At 41.9% G+C, this 26,178-nt stretch overlaps 1 protein-coding gene across 4 annotated transcripts in view; it reads left to right on the forward strand.

Moving 5' to 3' along the window:
• Positions 1-26,178, forward strand: part of CORIN (corin, serine peptidase) — a 167,010-nt gene that overhangs the window by 80,101 nt on the left and 60,731 nt on the right. For all 4 annotated transcript variants that reach the window (XM_069790744.1, XM_069790757.1, XM_069790753.1 and 1 more), the window contains exon 6: positions 13,274-13,387. In XM_069790744.1, coding sequence (XP_069646845.1) covers positions 13,274-13,387 — 114 coding nt within the window. The remainder of the gene's footprint in view (positions 1-13,273; positions 13,388-26,178) is intronic.

Below are 26,178 nucleotides of genomic sequence, written 5' to 3' on the forward strand. Positions count from 1 at the left end.
TGAAGGCAGTTGAATGCTTTCCAGGAAAACTGGATACTATCCACAAGTCTTTTGTAGGGTTTCTATGGGATTTTGGGCAAGTTGCTGTAGTGAAAGCCACTGGGAACTGTTTTTTAACTGTATGACATAAATATATGCTAAATATGGAGAAAAATTAGGTCTAATGGATCTCTCCAAATGGGAACCATAAGCAAGTAATTATAAAAATGCATATTTTTTTCCATGCCTCACCTTCCCTTTGTAAAATGGGAATAAAACTGTCCTTTTAGCTCACAGGGACATTGTAACCATATGTGTGTTGATGCCTTTGGTATCATAGTGATGAACATCATAGGAATTAGGAATACAATAATTCTGTCTTCATGGCAAGTTCAAATAACACGGTAAGAGGCTGTAGCATAAATACGTAAGTATGGTAAGGGGTTGTACATTGAACAATGAGAGTAACTAGCAATGAGCAATGAGTCACTAGCATATTAATTGAGCATGCTCATACTGGGCACAGAATGAGGTATAATTCTGAAAAAGCAATAGGGTGTTAGAGAACCAGGTTTCATGCATGTGTGCTACACAGACTGAATACAAGGTACAATATAAATATGCCTATTAAATTTTGACAAATTATAGCTGGCTGTAGTGTTCAAAAGTCCCACCAAATCTAGATAGCTAAACTTTTAATTTTTTTTTTTTTTTTTTTTTTTTCTCAAAAAAATCTTTGAACCTCACATGCCTTTCCAAGCTCTGTTGGAGAATGTGTGCTTGACTTATCTTCTAGTTAGAATCTAGAGCATTTATCCTGGGGCAATTACCAGCTTTCCTGAAAAATGTTTATTAGTTAGAATTGGGATTATCTAGTGGACATATACGTGTTCATGTGTCACTGCTGATATTTGTCTCTTTGTCTAGATTTTTCCTCCACAGGCTTTGCAAACTGAGTGCATGTTACCAGTGTGGAGAAACTCTTATGACATACATTCCTGATGTGACCACAGATGTACTGAACATACTGGAAAATCTGAGTCACGTGCCATTATAGTAGAACCATCCAAGTGTACAAAATGAGTCACAAAGGTGCAGTTCTGTAGACAGGGCTGCATCAGTCAGGTTGATATCCTTTCACACAAGTGACAAGTGAATACCCAGTAGGTGAGAAAATCAGCTACTCTGAAAATAGTTTCAGGAGTCCAGCTGTTGAGATTTAAGATAGATGGCTGAACTGGTTTCACAGTTCTAATGAGTTGTGAGCATGTAAGGGAGTGAGGGGGAAGCATCATCAGTCATTCATTCACATGAATCCAGTAATGCATTCAAGGTGGGGAGAAATCTCAGAAACCTTCCTAGGGGCTGCTCTACCTATCCTTACTCACAGAAATATTCCAGCTCTGTTTTACTTTCTTTCAGCTGTTACTGTGTTTTTCTGTTATTTTATTTGCTTTGACCAGCTAACATAGCTGATACTGTTAAAACTGGAAAAAAACCCCACAGTAGCTTGAATGAGAAGTAAAGCAACACAATGAGCTGGCTTACATTATTGTGAAGCTCTCATAAGAGCCCTGAAATTATTTTTCAGTTAATTTGAATGGTAAAACGCTTTCAAAAGCAGCAGTGCATATGATGCTTCTGCTTTCTATACAGCAAAACTGTGTAAGCGACAGTATGGAACTGTTGGACAATGTTCACTTTTGTGTTATTACTAAAGCGGCATTATGAATGTCTGTTTCTGTTAAAAAATGATGCACAAGAGGCCTGAACTGCACCTCATAGCCATGAGATTTGTAATAAATAATACTATTTAAGTTATATGAAAGACATAGTACATTAAAATTTAAATACAGAATGTAAATTCTATTGCATTGTTACGTGGCATATTATTTATACTGTTTGTTCTTAAAGGTACAAAAAAAATACGACAAAAACCAGTAAGACCTTTTTTCCAGTGAGAAACTGTTTTTAAATAGCTATCAGTTGTGCCAAATCATGAAAATATTTTTTGTATCCTTTTTTCCAAGAACAAATTTACAGTTTTGTCTTAGGAGATTTTATCTCTCCACAGAATTTTTTTACAATGTTTCAAGTAGTGAAAGTTAACTATATGAAAGTACTTTTTTTTCAGGTACCTTTTATTGCAAATCCTCCTGTGATCACAGTTTCATTCCTATTGGAGTGAATGTTACGGATTTTAGTCCTGACTCGGATTTAATGGAGACATTAACTTATTTTTTTTTCTTCATGTTAGTTTCTTAAAAACTATTTCTCTTTTCTTTGTTTTCTTTCTGAACAATATGAGAAAGGGACTGTACATGCTGTAATGGTTTCTGGGTATTATAATAATTCCTATATACTACAAATGCATATGTTTTCCAGTTAGTAGTTAAACTTTAAATCTGTAAAAAGCAATGAACAAAAAAAAGGAATCATGAAAAGAAATGAAAGTAAGTAAGTATGTGTATAAGTAACACATGACATTATAAGTAGAATTAAATTGTAAGTATCACAGACCTTTTCAGTTCTCTAACACAAATAAATCTTTGTGAACTTTTTACTCAGTGGCTATTGCAGCAGTTTTTCAGTTGGATACAGTCTTTTAATTAATTTTTTTCTGCTTAGAAAAGTTACAGTATTTGGTGAACAGGAAAACCATTGCTGGTAATCCGGATAATCTCCCTTCTTGGCCAGAACAGAAATAAATTTTTGTACATGTTGATAAATGGCCTGCCATGTTCAAGGGCATGGTAGAGTTAAGTGCGTGTATAATTGGAGTGAGCTTTTTCAGCTGTTTGAAGATCCCACCACAGGAGCTCTTAGCCTATTTTAAGCTGGATAAGAAGCATTTAATTGGAGCACCACATTAAGAATATCAGCAATAGTCATTAACAGTTAATGTATAACATTTTAAGATACTGTAAAAACAAATAGTTTATAGATGTATTAACACCACAACTATAGACTTTAGCAGTATTTCTCTCTTATAAAAGCATTACCTTTACCCAAGTTTAGCTTTGAATTTTGCAATAACTCAGCCAAAGAGTTCAAACTTTCTTCTAGTGGCTGTCATCATACATTATCTTGTCCTGCATAAGCTGCAATAGTGCAAACAATACAGAAAATACTCAAGAGAATTAATATAATATATACAAGGAAACTACTAATGTTCTTAACCAAATATACTTAACTAATGCAGATCTTGTTTTGTTTTGTTCCAAGAATAAAACGCCAATAAAAATTGTTCTGATACTCCATGGTGCTCAGTTTATCTTCCAGGATTTTTCACCAGGATTTTTGGTATTAATTTGTCTTTGAGGAATACCTTTGAGCAGAGATTCAAAGGCAGTATCTGGTTACAGCCAGGTATTTATTTTTCTGTTGGCAACATGAAGCTAATTATACACATCCAATACAGTATTTATTTGAGAAAAAGCTTTTAAAATCAGGAAGACATTATCTTTCTTTTGTGCCCTTGCATTCACTTAATGCAGTGAAAAGAAGAGAGAGATGATCTATGTATGAATAACATTGATACTGACCAGCTGCAAAAACAGCCATAGTGGAATAATTTTTTGAGGAAGACAAAATGTTTTTCAGGATTGTGGTGGTGTTTCGTGTGAGGGAACATTCACAGTTGAAAAAACTGTTTCCCCCAAGCACTTGTTCTTTACTTCTGTTGACTCTGCATTATATTTTATTATGTCCTTTGATTTTGTTTATTCTCCCATTCTGCCTCCCGCACCATTTATCTCTGCCTGCCTTCCTGTTCTTTGCCTGTTTCTTTTCCAGCTTGGAGTTTCCTATGTGGCCTTTTTAGACCACTTCACTTGAGTGGAAGAGAAAGGTCTTTTGTATTCTTTTTCCCACAGGGTTTTGCATCATAAGGACATAGAGAAATGGACAGTTTCCTGGGGGGAAGGAGTTGCCAACTTTCCCAATTCTGTGATCATGATCCTAGTATCAAAACTTTCTAGAATTGACAGCTACAAGATGCATACATTGTACCGCAGGGTACATAGGGTATAGGGAGCAGGTGATGAAAATTTGCAGGCAAGAGAATACAGGGATTCCTCTGTGTCCTGCTGTGCTATTGTGACTGTAATTGAGTCAGACAGAAAGTCCATCTATCTTGTAATGCTAACTCCAAAAGCTGCCAAAATCAGATGCCCAGAGAAGAATAGGAGAACAGGGCAAGACTATGTGGCAATACTTTTCCAAGATACTCCTGCATTTTCCATCTGTTTGAGATTCAAGGACTTTTCTGTAATTTGTGACCCAATAGGTTTTTATTCTATTGATGTGTCCCTTTGTTTCATGGATCTATGTACATTTTAGCATCTGTAGTATCCTGTTGCAAAGTATTACAGATTATCTATGCATTGTATGAAGAGTACCACCTTTTGATTGTTTTAAAGGCAATTTTATTTGATACCGCCTAGTTCTTTCATAGCATTAGACAGTGAATGTTGCCTCCTCTTCACTTCAGAAAAAAAATTAGCAGCACTTTTTGTGGTTGTTTTCACAGATATACAGTGCTTTATCTGTTGCTATACCTTGAAATGCAACGAGACACCAATCTTGAGGACCGTCGAATAATGTTTATTTCAGTCTGTGCTATCTGGGGGATGTGCTATGCTTTCCAGGGACGTGCTTGCATCATCTTCCATAATGGCATTCCAATAATCTAGCTGGGAAGTACAGCACATAAATGGTCTTGGCTCCTCAGAGACACTTTTGATAGTACACCAGATGCAGGTAAAATAAAGCACTTCTTGCCACCAGTGATGTTTAGTCAGGAATTTTGGAAGCTTTTCCAGACTGTAAACCTTTCTGGGGAAGGTTTAAACCAAGCAAGTTTCGCTATCAGCAAGGATTGCTTCCATTTTCTTTGGGTTCCTTTTACGTAACATTGTTTCTTCTTCAGGAGTCTGGGTGTGTGAATATTTGCATGATTATATTAATAATTGTGTGAATTATTGACAGAGGTATCAGTAATTAACATTTCCCAGCACATTCCTTTATAATAACACCTTTACAATTTTTGACAATTTTGGCAAATTTGAGTGGAATGGTCCATAATTTTTTTACTTCAGACATCTATTTTAGGTTTTATTTCTTCTTCTTCTTCTGCTTTGTTTCAAACAGTCTCAGCATTTCTGAGTATGCAACTGTTCACCTGTGTTGAAGAAAGTCTTATAAATGGTTGCATATCTAAGTCCTCTAGGTTTCAGATCAAATATCGAAACTTAACATTCAAGAAAAGTGTTTGTTTTACAGCATAAGACAAGGCTTTTATAATTTCCATTAAAATCTGATCTTTGGAGGTATGATCAAATTGTCAACCTTCTGAAAACTTCTTGCGCAAGCTCAGTAGAAATCAGAAACTACATTCATTGGAGGTACTGTTCACAATGTGTGTGCTCTCCTTGCCCTGAACACTGCACTGACTGGACCAAACACATCCAGTCATCACCTGTCAGAAGACTGCGAGAGGTGAGATTAATTTTTCTTAAAATTCCTTCTGACTACTGCTGGGTGCTAAAACTGAGAGAAGGAAAACTGATTTCATTCTTCCTCTTGTTTGCATATAACATACAAGATAAATAGGAAGATGCTCACTTTAAGTAAGAAGAAATGGAGAAGGGGATTAGGATGGAAATCAGAATGGATAGGAGCAGAATAGGATATGAGATGTATTAGGAAGGGAGAGTCAGAATGATTTATAAGTGTTTGAACACATTTTTACTCACAGATCAGAAATTAATATGGGACTCCAGGACCTTTGCGCTTCTGATCTGTAGGAAAAATGGTCAGATAAATATCCTTTGTTTTTTACCTTTGTTCTCCCAGGCCAAATTGGCATCTTCACACAGAAGGTAGAAGTCTGTTACTGTTGCTGTCTTAGTACCAGTGAAGATCTGTACTGGTGGAGATCAGTAAGCAAATCAAGATGGTTCCTTTAATGGTTCTTTTTGATCTATTTATGCTGTTTTCTTCTTTGAACATGCAGGGAGTTGCATAAAAGCCCAAGTTAGAAGAATGTAAGATTTCCAAGTCAGTTAAAGTTGCCTTCCAACCTCAAACAGCCTTTCTTGTATGATGAATTACAATCTTTTGATTATGTTATCATATTCTATTTTTACCTTATGTCATCATCTGTGGGATAAACACTGGTCTACAAGGAACTAGAGCCCATACTGAGGAAGGCTCTTGTTTCTAGGGCCCCCTGTAGGGTTTACTGATTGTAGCAATTGGAAAGTGCAGTGCATAAGGCAGGGAAAGTGGAGAAATAAAAAGATTAGCTCATGATAAAAAAAACCCGTGATGTTTTAATATAGAATGAGATTCTTTCTCTGTCACTATTGCAGAGACCATGTGTAATGTTGGGCAAAGCAGTGGAATCAAAATTTTCTCAACTGTTCTTTGTATACTTCCAATTAACTGGACTCTTCATTTGTATAGCTGGGATTTATTAGCAATTGGAGCATGCTCTTGCAGCTACAAGTAAGGGTAACAGGAATTATTCTTTGAACATGTAAAATAACATCAGAGTCTTTACTCTCCAGAAAAAAAAAAATCACATACTGATGTGTCTTAGGTTGGGCAATTGAAGTTAGTATTCATTGTTACTTATAATTTTCACCTTAATATCTCTGTGCCTCATTTTTTTCCCCTGTAAAATGAGAATGTGAATGCTATCTAATCTTATGTTGCTGTTAAGACTAGCGTATTTTTTGCTGTTTGTGATACCCTTCCAAAAATGATAGAATAGAGGTGAGGCTGTAACTCTTCAGTTAGAAGTTAGGAAACATGTCCAACCACACGGTGAGTAGTGAGGGAACCTCCTGAGGAGCACATTATAGGGATGTGCAAAAGGATGGCGCTGGTGGTTTTGCCCTACCTGGCTTCTGATTAAGAGTCATAAACATTAAATGGAACACACTAGTTGAAAAATTTTATTTTAAAGTCCCTTACGTATTTTGGGCACCTTTCCGTAAAGTTAGAAACCTTCATTAAAATATATTCCATAGGCAGCTTTCACTGCAATAACCATGGCCCCATTACACAACTGGAGAATAATGTTTTTATTGGAAAATCATGATCATGTGCTGCCCAAGTGGAAAGTACACCTGGGAATGTAATAGAAAAGATTTTGAAATTATTCACATAAGTTTTTATTACAAACACGTTTTTCATACAAGGATGTGTGTGTCAGTTGATTAAGATTGCCCTGTTTCTTGGGGATGATAAAATAATATTTCAGGCTTGGAAAAGCATGTAAATAATGTTGAAAAACAGATAATCCTCTGCTGCAAAAAGTTGAGAGTAAAAATGAAGGTGCTGAGAGTGTGTGTGTGTGTGTGTGTGTATCCATTGCCATAGAGCAATAGAAAGGACTGCTATGCCAGGACCACAAATAAAATTGGAAATCTGGATGATTAATTGCACTTGCAGTCAGCGCAAGCTGGAGCTATTTGTCATTTTTGAAAAACACACTCTGCGTGTTTAGGCATGTCCGGTGTCAGTGGTACATCACAGCATCCACTGTGCACCTAGTGGTTTGGCAAATTGTGAAGAATATCATGTTGCTATAGAGAAGGGCTGATAGTGAGCAGAAATGATGATGATATTTTTTTGTGGGCACATTAAAGGTCCTTCTTTAGTCCCAAGGGCAGATTTAACAGGTGTAATAGTCTTTTCATGACTGCCTGTTGAGATCTTTTAAAATGGGGTGTTCCCTACATGGCAATTTTAAATGGCATTGTTCTATCTCAAAAATGGTATTGTTTCCATTGAGATTTATCTTTCAGGTTTTCCTCTTGACCTTCTTGCATTCAGTGATGTTACTCAGAGCTATCCTAATGTATCCCAAAATTCAATTCCTGTGGGAAATCTTGACTATCAACTCACTGGTGTGAAAATAAGTTCGTAAGACTCCTGCAGCATTAACTTTGTAGTACTGAGGCTAATGATTTTTCTCATCAAAGAGCCCAAGAAAACAGATAAGTTTTTTCATCTTTTTATAGGTATAGAGCTAAGGCCCAGACTGCCTGAATTGTCCAAGGTGATGCAAATAGTTTGCAGCAGAGCTGGGAAGAGAACCTTTATCTCTGGAAAACCTAAAAGATTCCTTATTCTGTAAGAACATCTTGCCTTGCCTAGGCTTTTTTTTTATGGCGTTGCTTCATAGTGCTTTTATAAATCAGCTTATCTTCAACAAATAAGATCACATATCGAATTTTTGCAAGTAGCTCATTTTTTTCGCTATTGAAATTCAAGTCAAGCTTATGGTATTTAATAAGACAAGGCACGAAATTCAGTTTTACTAGAGGAAATAATGAGTTTTTCAAAGAAATTTTCTGTCTGCTCTTGAACCACAAAATAATGGGGAAGTTTTATAAATCAGAAAATAGAAAAGAAAGAATTTTAGGGAAAAGGATGATGGAGGCTGGTACTGTGTAAGGGAATATTAGCTGTATTTTCAGGTGTGATTTTCCTTAAAATGAGGCAGTGGTATTTCCATCAGATTTAAGAGCAGTTATCATGAGATAGATAATACTTCGCAACTGTGAAAATCATAATATACTGACAACAGAAGGTGATTTTGCACCCTACTGAAAATCCTTCTGGATGTCAAAACATGACTGTTCAAACCAGTTATTAATATTCTAATGTCTAGGAGTTGGGTTATTTGGAGAGTGCTCAGGAAAGTGTAGTTTTCAAGAAAGCGGATGCTCACTTTGCGGATGGTGGCATACCTTATATGCTGCGCAGGGACAACGGGTACACTACTTTTGCGATGAAAGATGTCTTCCATGTGTACTGTGAAGTCTTGGAAAGGCAGAGGTGGCATCTGGGATAACTGAAAGAATAATGGAGAACTGAGGACAAGGAATACGTGCCTGTCAATATCACATTATTTTTCTAATATAGCTGGCCAGAGGCATCAAACAGCAGTTGGAACTTGAGATATGTCTTTGACTGTCAGGTAGTATCAGACTGACAGAAATAAGGCACCACAGGGAGCCAGGCTGAGCGATCAGCCTGCTGTAACCCAACAGTGAAGGACCTGAGGTCACCATCAGGGAGCAGCGGGAGTGGGGCTGCTCCCTCCGGGCAGGCAAGCTGGGAGCTGAGGTCAGGCTGTGCTGGCATGCAGAGCCTGAATGCAGCAGACAGAGCTGGCCTCAGACGTGGCAAAGTGATGAACCAGGTCCAGGGTCCAGCCAGAGAGCCCAGTCAGGAGGTGGGACCAGAGTCAGGTCTGGTGACAAGGCTCCAGTATGGCTCCAAGCCCACCTAGGAACCAGGGCCAAAGTGAGGGCTGCAGACCAGCTACGGTGTATATATGAGGGATCCGTCCAGGAGCTGGAGCTGGATATAAGGCTGTGCCTACAGCAGTGCTCAGGGGGGCTTGAGCCCATGGGCAGGGTGTGGGTCCCAGGTGAGGCTGGTCAGGGCCATTCGAGGCTTATTGGTGCACTTGTGGCTCTGACAGTCGCTATGGGCAGGTGGTACTGGTGGATTCAAGAATGCAAAAGAATGACAAAAAGCTGTATTCTAGGCTGTAGGTTGTACCTGGTAGCTGCAGATTAAGGACAGCAGTGAAAAGAAAACCAACACAACTGAGGAATAGTACAAAACTGTGGAGATTTCAGGCTTAGCTCTAGAAAGGGTCCTGGTCATCATTGGAAGTGCTTCGAGAGAGTGAGAAGAGAGAAAGGTATTAGACTAACACGAAGACTGACAAACTGTCCCTTGCCAAAGTGAAGGGCAACAGCAGGGCTGAAGGATACTGGTCTCCCACCAACAGCCAAAATTCCCAATAAGAGACTTGTGAAGACCAGCATGCTTCAACAAGTAAGAGGCTTAGTTTGTCAGAACAGGGAGATAAACTTTTTTTTCTTCTGATTTAGGTTTGGAGTTTAAGGAATACACTGCTATAAACCACTTCGAATTGTTCACCTGATTCCTTGTCATTGGACAACTCCCTTGGGCCTCCTATCCTTCAGCTTTTTACATGTGGGAAAAAAAGAGGCATAATACTTGCTACCCTGCCGTCTAAAGCACTGTAAGATAAAAGCCATGTGTTCGAGATTTTAAGAAAAAAGTTTTTATCAACTTTTCTTTTATGATACACTTATTAAAATCAAAAGATACATCACTAAATAATGAATTCCTGAAATTCTATGACACAGTATGGCTTAACAACCAAATAAAGCAAATAAAAATTGATGTAGCAGCATGGAAAGTCAATAATTACTAGTTCATGTTTCTCATCTCTTTCTACATTTCATCTTTTATATCCTTAAATTGTATATGCATGCTTTATGAAACACCGTCAGATTTCATCAGTACTACTTTGCTTTCCATTTTGTTTCATTTTTATATTTCTATTCTTCTGAAGACATATAAAATGAGATTACTTGTATGCTCTGAGTTACTTCACAACAGACTGTTTTGTTGGAAGAGATTAAAAAGAACTTTCTCTCCTTTTTGTAAGTGCAATGTTTGCTCCAGAAAGAGGAGTTTAAATGGGACATTAGCAGTGTGTGAGTTTAGGACTGATCCTTCACTTAATCTCAGTTTTTGTTTGCCCAAAAATGTGCTTAATCAACACATTCTTGTGGTTAGTACTTCACTGTTAAGGATTAATTCCTTATACTAGGAATTCTACTGAGTGCAGCACCAAGTAAAATGTTGACACAAACATCATCATGGTCATTGATTTATTAATGGCTTAATCTGAAATTTATGTAGTCTGTTACCTTTGTGCTATCATTTATGCAGTACCAAACTGAGGTCATAAAAGCTCATGCTACTAAAAATTACATCATTAGATTTTGGTTATTTTTCCTTAATTTAATTTTAAACTGTATTCTGCATGAATATACTTGTTGGTAGACAAGTTATGAGGAATACAAAACTATGATGAGAATACTCAATATGCATTTTTTTGCTTTTGAGATGTAGATTATAAATATACTTTCCAGACTTAAGATGTTAAGCATCAGGTTCAGAGAATAAAGGGAGAAGAAATAGGAACTGTATTCTCCTATAGGAATCAGAAAAATGCAAATTTAGGCATTTTAAAATGAGAAATAGGGAGCTATGTTGTGATCAGGTGCAAAATGATGTTAATGGAGGAAGAGATTCTATAGCTGCTGCTGCTGAAACTGATGTTTTTTCATACCTGTGATTTGCATTGTGGTAAAGTTTGAAAGCTACAATTAGAGATCTTTATTGTTCTTGGCAAACTTGGATACAAAGTTTGAATTACAGTGGAATTTCTATGAGTAGAATTTTGAACTTTCATGAGATTTTATTCTTCAAACTTGCTGTTCTTACACATGGATACATTTAAGAACTTTACAGTGGCAAAGTGACAGGATTTTTCTCCTCGATCTCTGAAAGCTGTTTCTCATTTCAGATATATATGCTTAAAGTAAAGTTACTGGGGTTTTTTGCTGATCCTTTACTGGAGGTGGAACTTTCTGTTTTGTTTAGCTTTGTTGAGTAGCCTGACTGTTAACTGTGGCTTTTGAAAAAAAACCAAACAAAAAAACAAAACCCCAAACCAATAACCAGGTTCTGTACTGAATATTTGCTTTTCTGCTTGACATCTTTACTTTGCATCCCCATGTAATTTTCACTTGATATCTTTCCCTGTCTGTATGCTTTACAGGGATTTTTCTCAGTCAGTGTTTTTTAAAGCAAAGGCTTGGAAGTTTGGTCTCCATTGCTGTTCACAAAGCTGCTTGCTCACTCCTCCCCCCCACCCCCTGGTGGGATGAGGAGGAGAAAATATATAAAAAGGCTCATGGGTCGAGACAAGGACAGGGAGGGATCACTCACCAATTATAGTCATGGACAAAAACCAGACTCAACTTGGGGAAAAAAACAAAATCAATTTAATATACTACAAATCAAATCAAAGCAAGGATAATGAAAAGTAAACCCAAATCTTAAAACACCTTCTCCCCACCCCTCCCTCCTTTCTGGCTCAACTCCACTCCCGATTTTCTCTACCTCCTCCCCATCAGCAGCACAGGAGGACAGGGAATGGGGGTTGGGGTCAGTTCATCACACGCTGTCTCTGCTGCTCCTTCCTCCTCAGGGGGAGGAGGACTCCTCACTAGTCCCCTCTCCAGCGTGGGTCCCTTCCCATGGGCTGCAGTCCTTCAGTCACGGCCTGCTCCAGCGTGGGCTTTCCCATGGAGTCACGGCCATCTTGGGGGTATTCACCTGCTCCGGCGTGGGCCCCTCCCCGGGCTGCAGGTGGGCATCTGCTCCCCCGCTCCCCTCCATGGGCTGGGGGGACACAGCCTGCCGTCTCACCAGGGGCTGGGGGGGCATCCCCTCCTCCTGCGCACCTCCTCCCCTCCTTCCTCACTGACCTCGGTGTCTGCAGAGGGGTTCCTCTCACATCCCACTCCCCCTACTCACTGCAGGTTTCCCTTTTAAAATCTGTTCTCCCAGAGGCGCTACCACCATCGCTGATGGGCTCAGCCTTGGCCAGAGGTGGGTCCTACTTGGAGCCAGGGAAGCTTCGAGCAGCTTCTCACAGCAGCCACCCCTGCGGCCCCCTCCCCCACTACCAAAACCCCGCCACACAAACCCAAAACAATTGTATGGACTAAGGTGTAAACAAATTAATGGTGATCTGCATCTCTAAATTTTAAGTGCCTTGAAGGACTTGAATGGGAAGGTGTTATGAGTTCCCTCACTCTGAACATAATGGCCCTGCAAGGTATCTCCGATGGGATACCTAAAGCTCTACGGCTTTTTTTGTCTCTTTAGGTACCTCAATTCCCCATATATCAAATAGCAATGATTACTGTCTTCTGGTATTCAGGGAATTACAAGAATGTTTGAGGAATCCTTCCTCTCTAGAAAGGTGTTTGTGCTATGAAACTGTTAAGTCGCAACCTGGTAGTCTTTTCCTGAACACCTAGGCTGGGAAGATCAATTTATTGTAACTTTAGTTGGATATTTAATCTGGTGCATCTATTTAATGGAGAAAAAAAGAGCTTGTTTAATCCTATACTAAGGTCAGTTTTTAACAGTTACTCTGTACAGCTGCTTTTTAGAGGTAATGGCAGATTGAAGCTCACTGATTAACTCAGATGAAAATCCTGGTTTGTACGTGCTTGAGTTTGATTAATTTGGGGTTTGTTGCTTAAGTGCATCAGTGAAGACTCATTGTTCTAACTATCTTTCATTTCTGCTTATTTCTTCTTAGGCTGAAAAGTTTAACATGCATTCTTTCTTTTTTTCTCTTTTCCAGCACTGTGCGGAGGAGAGGAGAGTTTCTTGTGTGCCAGTGGGATCTGCATCCCAGGGAAACTGCAGTGTAATGGCTACAATGACTGTAATGATTGGAGTGATGAGGTCCATTGCAGTAAGTTTCTTAAACCTTGCAGTGTTCCATTGAAGCACTGAATCCATTCAGGGAGACCTAAAAAATAAAGAAGGCTATTGGTACAGAATAGGAGCTTTTCATGGTATTTGTGTATATTGACATTTGGACTCTCACAGTTGCCATTGAATGTGTTTACCCTTGCTCACTCTGGCCACAGCATGTGTTTCTTATCTATCAAATTTTATGCCTGGAAGCAGATTCTAAGTTTTCTGCAAGGAGCCATGTGGAAATCAGAAGTATTTTGGGGCGTTTTTTTTTTTTTTTAAAAAACAATAACATGCATCAGAAGAGCACTTCTGATAATAAGCTGAAGACTGTTAGTTGTATCTTTTTCCTAGTCCTTGGCATTGATTTTACAGCAAATGTACAACCATCTGTTTAGAAAATTCTCTTGGCCTCAACCCTGGATGTGGTTTATTTAAATAAATCCCAGTATATGGTGCAGTAGAAAAGAAAAATGAATATATGTGCTTAATATCTTAATTTCTTATTTATTTCTCTGTGCTAGTGTATATCTTTAGAGTTCCTATGTGTTTTTCTTTGTTGACAAAAACATCCTTGGACTACTAGTACCTTTAGAAAAGCTGAGCAAATGTACAGTAGGAAAAAAATGAAAAGGAAAAAAAATGAAAGAAAAAAGGAAAATGTGGAACAATGGCTAAATAGGAACTAAGGTAAGACATGATGCCACAAAACAGTGCTGTGCATTCAGACTTTGGAAAATGTCAGAGCTGGGGTTGAGTTCCAAACTGTGCAGTTAGACTCACCTCAAAAGATTTGTTCTTATTAGTGATTTAAGAGCCTGGGCATTCCAAGGCACACAAAGCTGCTTTTAAGGAAGTTGCTGATAGATTTTATCTGGGATACTCCAAGGAATAAATGATGGCTGCAATTTCCTCCTGGTCTCAATATGAATGAGGCTAGAGCTTGCTTTTCCTTTAATAGCCTACAGTTTATTTAATGGGGGTTGATATAATTTCTGTTGCATAAAAAGTATTGTATGTTTTTATCTTTGAATTTTTCCTGTCAGTGTTAACTTCAGGTTTTAATGTAAGCTAAAAAATTTAAAAATGCCTATGAGACTATGGCTCTCAAGTTCCATTAGAAATAGGAAAAGAAGAAATTAGTAATATAAGAATAAAAATATTGCATGTCTTGAAAAAACAAGCATTATAAATTTCATAAGTTAAGATTACCTTTGAAAGAAAGCCTGTCTGTTAAATGATACAGAGTTTATAGGCAGAGGATGTATTTTATTAGGGTACTTGGTAAGAGTTGGGGAGAGGGGGTGGAGGTCAAGTAAGACCTTCTTGAGTTACACAGCACAAATAGAAAACCGAAGGAGGACTTATTTGCCTGAAAGCTTGTCTGACAAAAGATGCTGTGTTTCCTGCAGTCCTTGCCCTTCTCAAATTCTTAAGTCACCTCATAGAATCATAGAATAGTTTGGGTTGGAAGGGAACTTTAGAGGTCATCTAGTTCCAACCCCCTTGCAATGAACAGGGACGTCTTCAACTACATCAGGTTGCTCAGAGCCCTGTCCAACCTGACCTTGAAAGTTTCCAGGGATAGGGCATCTACCACTTCTCTGGGCAACCTGTTCCAGTGTTTCACCACCCTCATCACAAAAAATGTCTTCCATATATCTAGTCTGAATCTACCCTCTTGTAGTTTAAAACCATTACCCCTTGTCCGATCACTACAGACCCTACTAAAAAGTCTGTCCTCATCTTTCTTATAAGCCCCCTTTAGCTACTGGAAGGCTGCAATAAGGTTTCTCTGGAGCCTTCTCTTCTCCAGGCTGAACAACCCCAACTCTCTCAGCCTTTCCTCATAGGAGAGGTGTTCCATCTCCTCTGATCATTTCTGTGGCCCTCCTCTGGACTTGCTCCAACAGGTCCATGTCTTTCCTGTACCAAGGACTCCAGAGCTGGACACAGTACTCCAGGTGGGGTCTCACCAGAGCAGAGGGGGAGAATCACCTCCCTTGACCTGCTGACCATCTTTTGATGCAGCGCAGGATATGGTCAGCTTTCTGGGCTGCAAACACACATTGCTGGCTCATGTCGCGCTTTTCATCCACCAGTACCCCCAAGTCCTTCTCCTCAGGGCTATTCTCAATCCCCAGCCTGCATTGATACGCCGACCCAGGTACAGGACCTTGCACTTGGCCTTTTTGAACCTCATGATCATCCAACCAATTTGTCATGCACCGAACAGTCCCTCCATCAAATCCATATCTCTCCATTTAGAGAGAAGAGTGTTGGGGGGACTATGTCAAAGGCCTTACAGAAGTCCAGATAGATGACACCTGTAGCTCTTCCCTTGTCCACCGATGTAGTGACTCCATCACAGAAGGCCACTAGGTTGCTCAGCAAGACTTGCCCTTGGTGAAGCCATGCTGGCTGTCTCAAATCACCTCATTGTCCTCCATGTGCCTTAGCATAGATTCTAAGAGGATCTGTTCCATGATCTTCCCAGGCATAGAGGTGAGGCTGACAGGTTGGTAGTTCCCAGGGTCCTCCTTTCTACCCTTTTAAAAAATGGGTGCAATGTTTCCCTTTCTCCAGTCACAGGGGACATCATCTGACTGCCATGACTTTTCAAATATCATGGAGAGTGGCTTGGCAACTACCTCAGCCAGTTCGCTCAGGAATCTGGGGTGCATCTCATCAGGTCGCATAGACTTAGATATGTTCAGGTTCCTCAGGTGGTCACGAACCTCATCTTGTCTTACAGTGGGAGGGACTTGGCTTCCCCAGTCCCTGTCTTGTGGTCCATCCACTTGAGAGGTGTGGGAAGAGAGGTTGCCGGTGAAGACTGAGGCAAAACCAATTGTTGAGTACCTCAGCCTTCTCCTTGTCTGTTGTTACCAGTTTGTCAGTTGTGTTCATTGGGGGGTATGCTTTCTTTGACCTTCCTTTTCTGACTGACATATCTATAGAAGCCCTTCTTATTATTCTTTGTGTCCCTTGCCAAGTTCAGCTCCAGCTGCACCTTGGCCTTCCTGACCCCATCCCTACACAACCAGGCAGTGTCCCTATACTCTTCCCAGGATACCTGTTCCTGCTTCCACTGCCTGTGCATTTCCTTCTTGCCCTTCAGTTTGACCAGCAGGTCTTGACTCATCCATGCCAGTCTCTTGCCATCCTTTCCTGATTTCTTACACCTGGGGATCGAGACCCCTTGTGGTCTATGGAAGGCGTCCATGAAGATCTGCCAGCTCTGTTGTGCTCCCTTATCCCTGAGGGCAGTTTCCCAGGAGGTCCTATTGACTAACTCCTTGAAGAGCTGGAATTTTGCTTTCCTAAAATTCAGGGTCCTGACTTTACTCTTCACCTGTCCCACGTCCCTCAGGACTGCAAACTCCACCAGTGCATGATCACTGCAGCCCAGGCTGCCTGCAATCTTGACGTCACTGATAAGCTCACTTGTGTTGGTGACCATCACGTCCAGTACTGCATCCCCTCTGGGAGGGCTGTCTATTACCTGGCTTAAGAAGTTATCTTCAGTGCACTCCAGGAGTCTCCTGGATTGCCTATAGCTCACTGTGCTACTTTTCCAGCAGATGTCAGGGTCGTTGAAGTCCCCCAGCAGGATGACTGCCTGTGAGCATGATGCGTCCTGTAGCTGGAGTAAGAAGGCTTCGTCAATAGGCTCCCCTTGATCAGACAGGCTGTAGTAGACACCAACCATCAGGTTCCCTTTGTTGCCTCGGTCTCTTAATTCTTATCTGTAAGCTTTCAACCTGCTCTTGGCTATTCTTCAGAGACAGCTCTTCACAATCTATCCATTTCTTGATGTAGAGGGAAGCCCCTTGTGGTGGGTTGACCCTGGTTGGATGCCAGGTGCCCACCAAAGGCGCTCTATCACTCCCCCTCCTCAGCTGGACGGTGGGGAGAAAATATAACAAAAGGCTTGTGGGTCAAGATAAGGACAGTTTAATAAAGTGAAAGCAAAGGTCACGCGCGCGAAAGCAAAGAAAAAAAAAATGATGTTATTCTCTACTTCCCATCAGCAGGCGATGTCTGGCCACTTCCTGGGAAGCAGGGCTTCAGTACGCGTAGTGGTTGCTCCAGAAGACAAAATGCCCCCCTTCCGTCTCCCTTTACTTAGCTTTTATATCTGAGCTGACATCATATGGTATGGAATATCTGTTTGTTTAGTTTAGGTCAGCTGTCCTGGTTATGTGCCCTCCCAAGATCTTGCCCTGCCCCAGCCTGCCATTGAGGAGAGGGCAAAAATGTTGGAGAGACAGCCTTGATGCTGTGCCAGCACTGCTCAGCAGTAGCCAAAACACTGGTGTGCTATCAACACCTTTCTAGCTACTGATGCAGAGCACAGTGCTATGAGGGCTGCTATGGGGAGTATTAACTCCATCTCAGCCAGACCCAATACAATCTAGGTCAACCCACCACACCCCTCCACCCCTCCTTCTTCCCCTGTCCCTTCTGAACAGCCTGTAGCCATCAATAGCTGCACTCCAGTCATGGGATTCATCCACCAAGCTTCAGTAATGCCAACTAGGTTGCAGCTTTCTAGCAGCATGGTGGCCCACCCCCTGTTTGTTGCCCATGCTGCATGTGTTGGTGCAGAGGCACTTCAGCTGGGCTGTTGGCCGTGTCACCTTCTTAGAGGAACACACCTTAATTCCTTTGAGGTATTTCACCAGTGTTCCCCTGTTGACTGCTATTACTTCAGGAGCCCCTGTCTCGTCTCCGTAAGACTTCCAAGTGTGCTTCAGTGTACCCAGCACGTCTCAGAGCAGCAGGCTGAGGGCCCTTGCTGGCACCCCATCCCTCTAACCTTGGTGTGTTTTCCCACAGCTTGTCATGGGCAGGCCTGATATTATCCCCCTCCCCCTTCAAGTCTAGTTTAAAGCTCTGTCAATGAGCCCTGCTAGCTTGTGAGCAAAGACCCTCTTTCCCCTTTGAGAAAGGTGAATCCCATCTGATGCCAGGAGGCCTGTTGCCATGTAAACCATCCCATTATCAAAAAACCTGAAATTGTGACAGTCACAGCAGCCATGGAGCCATGTATTAGACTGGGTCCATCTATTTCTTCCAGTGCTGCTGCCTCCAATGGAAGGATAGAGGAAATAATTACCTGTGGTCCAGATTCCCTTACCAACCATCCCAAGGCCCTAAAGTCTCTTTATCGCCCTTGGACTACACATTGCAGCTTCATCGCCACTCACATGGAAAAGCAATAATGGGTAATAGTCTGAGGGCCATGCCAGGCTAGGAAGTTTCCTAGTGATGTCCTTAACCCGGGCCCCAGGGAGGCAGGAGACTTCTGTAGGAGGAGGGTCTGTCTGGCACATTGGACCCTCTGTTGCCCTCATAAGGCAGTCACCTGCAACTATAACCTGTCTTTTCTGCCTCGTGGAGGTGGTCGTGATACAGAGGGTAGGCCTTTCTGACCTTGGCAATACCTCTGGTGTAGATCGACCATCATCCACATCATCCATTGACTGGCCTTCCACATCCAGAGCCTCATACCTGTTGTACAGAGGCACGTGGGAGGGCGAGGTGGGCAAGGAGAGGGTTCATCTGCCACCCTGAGTGTGGACTTGCCTCCATTGACTCCTTTCCTATAAGCTACTGCCTTCTGCCTGGTGAGGGGGGGATACGGGATCCCCTTGATCATGTTTTTTTTCTGGTGGCTGTTCTTGTTTCTGTCTCAGGGAGTACAGAGCATGGTTCCATCAGTCTGTCTCTTTCTCAGACTCCCTGATGCTCCTTAACCTTTCTACTTCCTCTTGTAGCTCCGCCACCAAGCTGAGCAGATCATCCACTTGGTTACACCTCACACAACTGTTCTCACTACTGCCATCCATTACCAGTGAAAGGCTCTGGCACAGGCAGCAGCCTGAGACCTGGATGGCTGCATGTTTTCATGGGAGCTCTGGGTTGCCACATCCATTCTGATGAGTCCATAGGACATAGCTTTCTGCCAGGTGGATGCTGTAGCTAAGCTCCTTCTGAGAGGGTGATGACTGCCAACTGAGCTCACCTCTTGAGCTGGTAGGGTGAAGACACCGTGCCGTGCAAACTGCCGCACCACACTCTGGTCGCTCATGCACCTTAGGCTGCTCTTTATAGGTGTGGGAGTGGCTGCGGTTCCTCTGGCAATGCCCAGGCCTCAGTCAGCATCTCCTGCGAAAGCTGCTGGCTCCTAGTGGGTCTCTCCGCTCCCCTGGTGTTTCCCTGCCTCAGGAAGCATCCCTGCGCACCAAGATCTGCAGCTCTCCTGCGGATTGGGCTGGCTCCAGAGCAGGCCAGAGCAGCTCACCTCAGTGACTGACCATGATTAGAGGAACATTTTTACCAAAACTTAGTATTAAGGCATGGAAATACACCATTAAGACACTGAGGGCAACTCTTACCTTGTAGTAGTCATTTTTATTGCCAAGTAATGACCCTAAAATTATGGGGTTTGCACAGCAGTGTTTTTATTCCTGGTTTAAGTTAAACACACTTTTTTAAAGGTGCATCAGTTTGGGATTTTTGGTTTGGTTTTCATTACCTTCCCTCTTCAGAGTGCTACAAAGAAGAGACCTTTGGGGATCCTATCAGTTCATGTCCCCTTTTCTGACAAAGGCCACAGCCATGTGTGAGGGCAGCTATGTTCTTAATCTCATTGGAACGAAGAGGTTTCTTCTGTTGAGAAAAAAGCAAAACTACTAAATTTTCATTAATGAAAAATAAATGGCAAAAATGACAATTAACCCTAAAAATATATTTTCTTTAAGTCCAGCCAATGTAAATGAGTTTTAAGTGTATGAGTAGTTTGAAGACTCTGCCTTATTCCTGTAGTGATCATTATAGATAACTGAAGGTTATAATATTATAACGAATTCATAATTACATCTAAGAAATGATTGATTTTTTAATTCTTAAAATACTTCTCCTTTGATCAAGGTACATGCTATCAAATTTAAGTCTTATCCTAGTCTCGTTCATAAGGTGTTTCAGTTCAGTTTCAAGGTAGTTCAGTGCTAACTTTCACAGGGACTGACATTTCCATAATAATGAAAATATTCAGTACTCCAAAAAATGTAGTTGCTATTCACCATTTAATTATTAATTATTTGGCAATATTTACCAATATTTGAGAAAGAAAATAAAAATCTGAATTTTTATGCTTTGTTCTATTTTGTATAAACTGAATTCCGACTGCTAGTGCTTACACATAGCTTTCCAGTGTTTAATGGGACCCAGAACAACACATGGAAAAGTTGTTCCCTTCTTATTAAGTCTAAACTATATTTGCTTATAGGAAAGTTTTATCTAGTACAAAATTTATTTCAAATTTTTGTTTTTAACCTAGAGGATGGTGGGAATCAAGTATATGAAACAATAGCAGCAGATTTAGCTTAAGAGTTAACAGCATTAATGCATTGAAGAGGATAACTAGGTATAAACATATGGCTCACTTCTAATCTAATTTCTGCTCCATCGACTGCTGGGCAGCTGTTTTCTCTGCATGAGAATCATAAACAAAGAGTGTGGGCAATATAGATGGAGAAAATTATTTGGACTCTTTATTCTAGCAAACAAACTTATGTAGCAGTCGATTGTTTAGGAGCAAAAATTACACAGAAAGGCAAGTATTTCTACTGCTGGAGTCTTGTGAAGAGACCACATGAGACTCTTCACAATCTCCATGAGTTGGAGCTGTGAGGAGAATCTTTTCATTAGTTACTTCCCAAGTGAGATTAAAAGGCTTTTAAACTCAAAAGGCTAAGCTTTATTAGAATGTTAAAGAAAAAATTAACCTTTTAAAAGAGAAAATGGAAAGAAACTTGATAAGGCAGAACAGAAATGAAAAGGATTTAAAAGCAAAACTGCCTCTGCTGACTGTGCCTTGAAGATTGGGTCTTTGGGCTTGGTTTCAGTCAACGCAGGAACTTTCTTCTTCTCAGCAAATTCTGTTCTGTGTTCTTTTATCCTTGGGAAGTTTTCTTTATCACAGTGGAGCCCTGTCCATATGTTCTGTTTCCAGCCCTTTCCAGCTTTGTTTCAGTCTCTGATACGCTTTAGGTTCACTCCTTGTTGAATTCTCACTCTGCCTGCTCTACTCTGTAAAAGCTGTAACATAACATAGAACTGCATGCAAACAGATAGGTTTCTCAGGGATGACAATAATGGTGCCAATAATTAATTTTGGGGGGAGAAATAGATTTCTCTCAGCTGTACACTGTATTGGAGTCACAGTAATTCATTTCATTCTGATATATGTTAGTAAGATGGATTGAAAATTGAGTTGGAATGAAAACTGGATGAATGGTTGGGCCCAGACAGTGGCGATTGGAGGCATGAAGTCTGAAGACCAGTAACTAGCAGTGTACCCCAGGGTCAATACTGGGTCCAAATGCATTCAATATCATCATTAATGACCTGGATGATGGGGCAGACTGTACCCTCAGCAAGTTTGCTGATGACACCAAACTGGAAGGAGTGGCTGTCACACCAGAGGGTCATGCTGCCATCCAGAGGGACCTCAACAGGCGGGAGAAATGGGCTGACAGGAACCTCATGAAGTTCAACAAGGAGAAGTGCAAAGTCCTGCACCTTGGAAGGAACAACCCCACGCACCAATATATGCTGGGGGCCACCCAGCTGGAAAGCAGCTTGGCAGAAAAGGGACGGGGGTTCCTGGTGGACACTAAGTCGAACATGAGCCAGCAACGTGCCCTTGCCACAAAGAAGGCTAATGGTATCTTGGGCTGCATTAGAAAAAGTATCCTTCCCTTCTATTCAGCACTAGTGAGGCCACACCTGGAGTACTGTGACCAGTTCTGGGCTCTTCAGTACCAGAAAGACCTGACATAATGGAGAGAGTCCAGTGAAGGGCCGTGAAGAAGTTTAAGGGACTGGGGCATCTGTCGTATGAGGAAAGGCTGAGAAAGCTGGAGCTATTTAGCCTAGAGAACGCTGAGGTTGCATCTTACCGATGTATGTAAATGCCTGAAAGGGAGGGTGTAAAGAAGATGGAGACAGGCTCTTCTCCTTAGTGCCCAGTGACAGGACAAGAGTCAATGCGCACAAACTGAAACATTGGAGGTTCCTCCTGATCACCAGGAAACTTTTTTTTTCTTTTTTACTGTGAGGGTGACCAAGCACTGGCACAGGTTGCCCAGGGGGGTTGTGGAGACTCCACTCGTAGAGATACTCAAAAGCTTTCTTGACACAGTCCTGGGTAACTGGCTCTAGGTGGCTCTGCTTGAGCAGTGGGGTTGGACCACATGACCTCCAGAGGTCCCTTTCAACGTCAACTATTCTGTGAGTCTGAGAATGAAATTAGTCCTCAGTGTGTCTAGGCAGTGGCACTTAAAGCTTCAGAAAGCTAGAAGACAGCATATTTTTTCATCTAGATAGTTAAAGCACTTTATAGAATTTCTAAACAGGATTCTGTAAAGTGTAACTAATTGCATCTTTGTAAGGGTATTTGACAGATTTAGATTCAAAAGACTGAAGCTTGCCAGTGTAATTGGATGCATTAAAAAGAAATGAAGGATTTTGGAAAACCATATCTGGAAGAAGCATAGAATCATAGAATGGTTTGGGTTGGAAGGGACCTTAAAGATCATCTGGTTCCAACCGCCCTGCCATGGGCAGGGACACCTTCCACTAGACCAGGTTGCTCAAAGCCCCATCCAACCTGGCCTTGAACACTTCCAGGGATGGGGCATCCACACCCTCTCTGGGCAACCTGTTCCAGAGCCTCACCACCCTCACAGTGAAAAATTTCTTCCTTTTATTTCATCTAAATCTACCCTCTTTCAGTTTAAAACCATTACCCCTTGTCCTGTCACTACAGGCCCTACTAAAAAGTCCCTCTCTGGCTTTCTTGTAGGCCCTTTTAGGTACTGGAAGGCTGCTATAAGGTCTCCCCGGAGCCTTCTCTTCTCCAGGCTGAACAATGCCAACTCTCTCAGCCTGTCCTCATAGGAGAGGTGCTCCAGACCTGTGATCAGCTTCATGGCCCTCCTCTGGACTTGCTTCAACAGGTCCATGTCCTTCTTATGTTGGGGGCCCCAGAGCTGGATGCAGTACTCCAGGTGGGGTCTCACAGGAGCAGAGTAGAGGGGGAGGATCACCTCCGTTGACCTGCTGCTCATTTTTGATGCGGCCCAGGATATGGTCAGCTTTCTGGGCTGCAAACACACATTGCCGGGTCATGTTGAGCTTCTCATCAACCAACACCCTCAAGTCCTTCTGCTCAGGACTGCTCTCAGTCCACTTATTGCCCAGCCTGTATTTGTGCTTGGGATTGCCCCAACCCATATGCAGGACCTTGCACTTGGCCTTGTTGAATTTCATGAGGTTTGCATGGGCCCACCTCTCAAGCCTGTCAAGGTCCCTCTGGATGGCATCTCTTCCCTCCAGTGTGTCAACCGCACCACACAGCTTGGTGTTGTTGGCAAACTTGCTGATGGTGCACTCAATCCCACTGTCCCTTGTCACTGACAAAGATGTTAAACAGCGCCAGTCCCCATACCTGCCCCTGAGGAAAGCCACTTGTCACTGGTCTCCACTTGGAAATCGAACTGTTGACTGCAACTCTCTTGAGTGTGACCATCTAGACAATTCCTTATCCACTGACTGGTCCATCCATCAAATCCATGTCTGTCCAATTTAGAGATAAGGATGTTGTGTGGGACAATGTCAAATGCTTTGCACAAGTCCAGGTAGATGACGTCAGTTGCTCTTCCCTTATCCACCAATGCTGTAACCCCATTGTAGAAGGCCACCAAATTTGTCAGGCATGATTTGCCCTTAGTGAAGCCATGTTGGCTGTCAACAAGCACTTCCTTTTTTTCCATCTGCCTTAGCATAGTTTCCAGGAGGATCCACTCCATGATCTTGCCAGGCACAGAGGTGAGACTGACTGGCCTGTAGTTCCCTGGGTCTTCCTTCTTTCCCTTTTTAAAAATGGGGGTTATGTTTCTCCTTTTCCAGTCAGTGGGAACTTCACTGGACTGCCACGACTTCTCAAACGTGATGGATAGTATCTTAGCAACTTCATCCACCAGTTCCCTCAGTACCTGCAGATGCATCTCATCAGGTCCCATGGACTTGTATACCTTCAGGTTCCTTAGAGGGTCTTGAACCTGATCTTCTCCTACAGTGGGTGGTTCTTCATTCTCCCAGTCCCTGCCTTTGCCTTCTGCGATTCAGGTGATGTGGCTGGAGCAGTTGCTGGTAAAGACTCAGGCAAAAACTCGTTACCTGGATAACTAGGTCTCCTGTTCCCTTCGGGAGAGGGCCCACATTTTCCCTGGTCTTCCTTTTATCACCGATGTACCAACAGAAGCTTGTCTTGCTGCAGTTGACATCTGTGGGCAGATTTAATTCTATCAGGGCTTCTGAATGTTTCTAAAGTATGCTTTACAATTTTAATTAAAATATTCTTGTGTTTTTTTAATTCGGATTTAAACATTTCTTATTTGTGACCTAAGCATGACTACTATTACGTTTCCTGATATGAGAATGGGGAAGGTGAAACTGCTGCTAAATAATTCCCGTAAGCTTTTTGAACTTTACAAATTGCGATATAGTATGTACAACAGCCTCGTATAAATGATTTAACTTTATGTTTTGTTTAAAAATCAAATCATTCAAATTAATCATTGTTTCTGTAGGAAATTAATGTAACAAAACATAATGGGTGACCTCATTGAGAAGAAAGGCTGTATGTATCCTAAACAAAACTTATTTCACTCACTTGCACTCATTGATTTAATTGTCTCACCCCTAGTGTGTACACAAGTGGTCTGGCCAGAATCACCTATTTTTCACAGTGAAAAACACTGGCTTTTGTGTCCTCAAAATGTCTTGGCTTCTTTTTGGTTGGCAGTGATGATTTACTCTTCTGGCAAGCATTTTACATTCTTAGAGATTGAATATTTTTTGGAAAATATTCCTGAGACTTACGGTTTTTTGCTTTCCTTGTATCTCCAGGGTTGTTCTTGATCTTCAGGATCAAGTGCACCCTCAGTAAGTTTGCACATGACACCAAGCAGGGCGGGAGTGTTGATCTGCTTGAGGGAAGGAAGGCTCTGCAGAGGGATCTGGACAGGCTGGATCAATGGGCTGAGGCCAATCGTAGGAGGTTCAACATGGCTGAGTGCCAGGTCCTGCACTTGAGTCACAACAACCCCATGCAGCACTACAGGCTTGGGGAAGAGTGGCTGGAAAGCTGCCTGGTGGAAAAGGACCTGGGGGTGTTGGTCAGCAGCTGGCTGAATATGAGCCGGCAGTGTGCCCAGGTGGCCAAGGCAGCCATCGGCATCCTGGCTTGTGTCAGAAATAGCGTGGCCAGCAGGAGCAGGGAGGTGATCGTCCCCCTGTACTGGGCACTGGTGAAGCCGCACCTCCAATACTCTGTTCAGTTTTGGGCCCCTCGCTACAGGAAAGACACTGAGGTGCTAGAGTGTGTCCAGAGAAGGGCAATGAAGCTGGTGAGGGGCCTGGACCACAAGTCTTAGGAGGGAACTGGGGCTGTTTAGTCTGGAGGAAAGGAGGCTGAGGGGAGACATTATCGCTCTCTACAACTACCTGAAAGGAGGTTGTAGCGAGGTGGGGGTCAGTCTCTTCTCCCAATTAACAAGTGACAGGACAAGAGGAAACAGCCTCAAGTTGCGCCAGGTGAGGTTTAGATTGGATATTAGGAAAAATTTCTTCACTGAAAGGGTTGTCAAGCACTGGAACAGGCTGCCCAGGGAAGTGGTTGAGTCACCATCCCTGGAGGTATTTAAAAGA

This window comes from Haliaeetus albicilla, chromosome 1 (assembly GCF_947461875.1).
Source record: "Haliaeetus albicilla chromosome 1, bHalAlb1.1, whole genome shotgun sequence".
Classification (NCBI taxonomy): domain Eukaryota; kingdom Metazoa; phylum Chordata; class Aves; order Accipitriformes; family Accipitridae; genus Haliaeetus; species Haliaeetus albicilla.